The sequence below is a fragment of the Electrona antarctica genome (assembly GCF_951216825.1).
Source record: "Electrona antarctica genome assembly, chromosome: 7".
NCBI classification, from domain to species: domain Eukaryota; kingdom Metazoa; phylum Chordata; class Actinopteri; order Myctophiformes; family Myctophidae; genus Electrona; species Electrona antarctica.
The window spans coordinates 12,876,634-12,880,220 of record NC_136812.1 but is presented as its reverse complement, the minus strand read 5'-3'; the positions used below and the strand labels follow the sequence as shown (position 1 = coordinate 12,880,220).

Here is a 3,587-nt window from a genome sequence, read left to right as displayed (position 1 = left end):
CATTAAGAGAATGATGTGTACAATTTATAATGTAGGCATTTAGCAGACTTATGCTGTTATTACCACCCTAAAAAAAAAATCACACCCGTGTGAACTGAGTGGTGTGAGGTCTTATATAGCCTGATCAGCTGTGGTCTGACGTAATGTCAGTGACCATAGTAACCATGCTCACCTGTGCACGTACACAGGTACACAAACAGCTGGTTGTTGGAGTGGTTTGCACCACTCAAAAAAAAATTGTCACTACACAGAATAGATCGATTTTTACACTATCAGGGTTCAACTAGCAAATAACCACCAAATTATTTTGGCCTTGGAAAATCTTTAAGTGGCTGCCACAACCAAGTGTCACATGCATACCACGTTACAAATGCATTTAGGTGGGCCTAGGGACATTCCTGTACACGTCTCAGGTTCATTTATTTGTTTGTCCCTGAAGGGGTAAGGTTTTTGCTATGGAGGGTATACCCATTGGTCCACTGTATTTGAGTAGGTATATCAAATAATACAGTTGGAAAAGAAAGTGGCCAGACTTACTACTCTAAAAGCCCCACTAGTGGCACCTAGAGGCCACGCTGCTCCTTAAACCAACAGTGATTTGAACCAAATTACATTTTCATCCTTAGAGCCATATGCTCTCACCACTCACCAGTTGTGCAAATGTATCCAATTACTGACATTGTAGCAGAAAATACATGTCGCTTTTGTAGTAGAGTACAGTAGAATACAGGTCTTTTCGCTTGCCTTGCAAAAAGTGAAAATTGGCATAGTGATTTATTTAGACTTGAGATGGTGAGCAAGATGATGACTCTGTGAGACTTGTTTTGAATTATTTCCTTGTTTATGTGGGATATGGCTCCAGACTGGCCTACAAGTACAGTCTTGTTTTGAATTGTGTGTATAATGTAACAATGTGTATAGTGCCCCCATGTGATCTTTATTGCAGAATGTTTCAATAAGTCACTTGTCTCACTCATACCTTTTTTTCACTGGAAGTCAGCCAGGTGATTATCTTCAAAATCTTCAGAGAAAAAAAAATGCTCTGCAGTCTCATTTAGTATTGTAGACTTAGACTATACAGATGTGCAATTCTACATTACATACAGTTTGTGAACATATAAAATAACAAAATTAAGTAACTGAAAAGAAAGGCTCGATCTCTAGCCTAAATGATGAACAATGCAGGGTTTGTTTGGAGCTGTTGCTGCCTTGCTGGGTCTGTGTCTGGGTTGGTAATGGACTGGCTGGCAGGCAGGTGAGATTTGGGGAACCTGCTGCAGGTGTGTCAGTCTGACAAGAGAGGAAAGACTGGGGGTTAGTGTGTGTGTGTGTGTGTGTGTGTGTGTGTGTGTGCGCCCGTGTCATGGTCACGCACCGATGACATCAATATGAAGTCAGTCTTCTTGCCCAAATATAGAGTTGGGGGACATGTATACACATGTATTTGGGCAAATATTTGGGAGGTAGGCCCTACATACACAGACACATGCTGTTCTAGGTGGCCGACTCCTTCGATGCAATGCCGTAATAGTACAAGGCAAGCACTCTGCATGTATAGCTCAAGGCCTCGCTCCCACTTGAGCGACACCTGACAGTCTCCTTTTAAACACAGCACAGAATTTGGCTGAATTGCCCCACCCCCCTCCAAATTAAACCAAAAGCCAGGTTAGTGGAAGGTGACCAATGGCGGCGCTGTTGGGGTTGCGTGTGTGTTGCTCTGCTCTCCAGGTTTCCTCGCCCAGCCTCCTGCACAGTTCCATCAAACTGTGTGCTGTACCCCTGACTATTGCTCATCGGCGGACATTTGCTGCAGAGGCAAAGATTAAGAAGGCGTACACGAGGGAGAAGCCTCATGTAAATATTGGCACAATAGGCCACGTTGATCATGGCAAGACCACCCTGACTGCAGCCATCACCAAAGTGCTGGCAGAGGTTGGTGGAGCAAGCTTTAAGAAATATGAGGACATTGACAACGCCCCTGAGGAGAAGGCCAGGGGAATAACCATCAATGCCTCGCATGTGGAGTATTCCACAGCAAACAGGCACTACGCGCACACAGACTGTCCTGGACATGCCGACTATGTAAAGAACATGATCACAGGCACGGCGCAGATGGACGGCTGCATCCTGGTGGTGGCTGCCACCGACGGCCAGATGCCGCAGACCCGCGAGCACCTGCTGCTGGCGCGGCAGATCGGCGTGGAGCACGTGGTGGTGTTCATCAACAAGGCCGACGCCGTGGACGACAAGGAGATGCTGGAACTGGTGGAGCTGGAGATTCGCGAGCTGCTCACAGAGTTCGGCTACGATGGCGAGAACACGCCGGTCGTCATCGGCTCCGCCCTCTGCGCCCTGGAGAACAGACAGCCTGACATTGGAGCCAATGCCATACTGAAACTGCTGGAGATCGTGGATGACTATGTTCCCCTGCCCAAGAGAGAGCTGGAAAAGCCTTTCCTGCTGCCCATTGAAGGGGTCTACTCAATCCCAGGCAGGGGGACTGTTGTTTCTGGAACATTGGAGAGGGGAGTTATAAAGAAGGGAGATGATTGTGAGTTTGTGGGGCATAATCGTTCCTTCAAGTCTGTGGTCACAGGTGTTGAGATGTTCCACAAGTTTCTGGATCGGGCAGAGGCAGGAGACAACTTGGGCGCTCTGGTCCGAGGTCTGAAACGAGAGGACCTAAGGAGAGGCATGGTGATGAGCAAACCGGGCTCCATCAAGCCACACCAGAAGGTCCAGGCACAGGTGTATATTCTGAGTAAGGAAGAAGGAGGCAGACATAAGCCATTTGTCAGCAACTTCATGCCTGTTATGTTCTCTCTAACTTGGGACATGTCGGTTAGAGTCACCCTGCCAGCTGATAAGGAGATGGTGATGCCTGGGGAGGACACCTCGTTGAGTCTGACGCTCCGCCAGCCAATGGTTCTCGAGAAGGGCCAACGGTTCACTCTGCGCGACGGCAACAAGACCATTGGCACCGGCCTGGTCACGGACATCCTGACCATGACGGAGGAGGACAATCTAGTCAAATTTGGGGGCGTTTAGAGGGCCAGGGTGAGGGAATGTTCGGTGGGGTGGGCTGGCCGGCCCGGCACCACGGCGGTGCCAGAGGGGGCCTAGCATCGTCGGATCCAAATTATGCTCCCTCAGTTTAAAATTGTGTACATAATTGTTTTACTATATTTTCAAATGACCCCTCAGTCATTTCGTCCTGGAGCTGAGCCTGTGGGCTGGGGATGTGGCAGGAGACTCCTTGTCCTTGGTTGGAATGAGACATGGCAGTACGTAGGTACTGGTAGCCGAGCTCAGAGGAGACCTCGCGACGCAGGGCTTCAAAGTGTTGCCTCCATGTGGTGGTTTGCTACATGATGGGCCAGGTGGTGCAGCTCAGCTAGGAGTACATGATGCATCATTGTTTTGAGTTTTTTCTTGGAATTTTGCTTCTGTCAAGCCTACAACTACTTCTCATAGAACATTGTATTTGTGTTTTCCCTCAACTTCTGTCTCACTTAGGATCACTGACCTTGATTGTGGATCCTCTCAACTACATACATAGCCATAGTTTTACTGAGGGAATCGATTGT

At 48.2% G+C, this 3,587-nt stretch overlaps 1 protein-coding gene across 1 annotated transcript; it reads left to right on the top strand.

The window, feature by feature from the left end:
• Positions 1–1,683: 1,683 nt before the first annotated feature.
• On the top strand, positions 1,684–3,187 carry LOC306926557 (elongation factor Tu, mitochondrial-like; the record flags this gene model as incomplete). The annotated part of the gene is made up of 1 exon (XM_079505911.1): positions 1,684–3,187. The coding sequence occupies one exon, from the start codon at positions 1,684–1,686 to the stop codon at positions 3,046–3,048; it is 1,365 nt and encodes a 454-aa protein (XP_079362037.1). The 3' UTR covers positions 3,049–3,187.
• Positions 3,188–3,587: the final 400 nt, after the last annotated feature.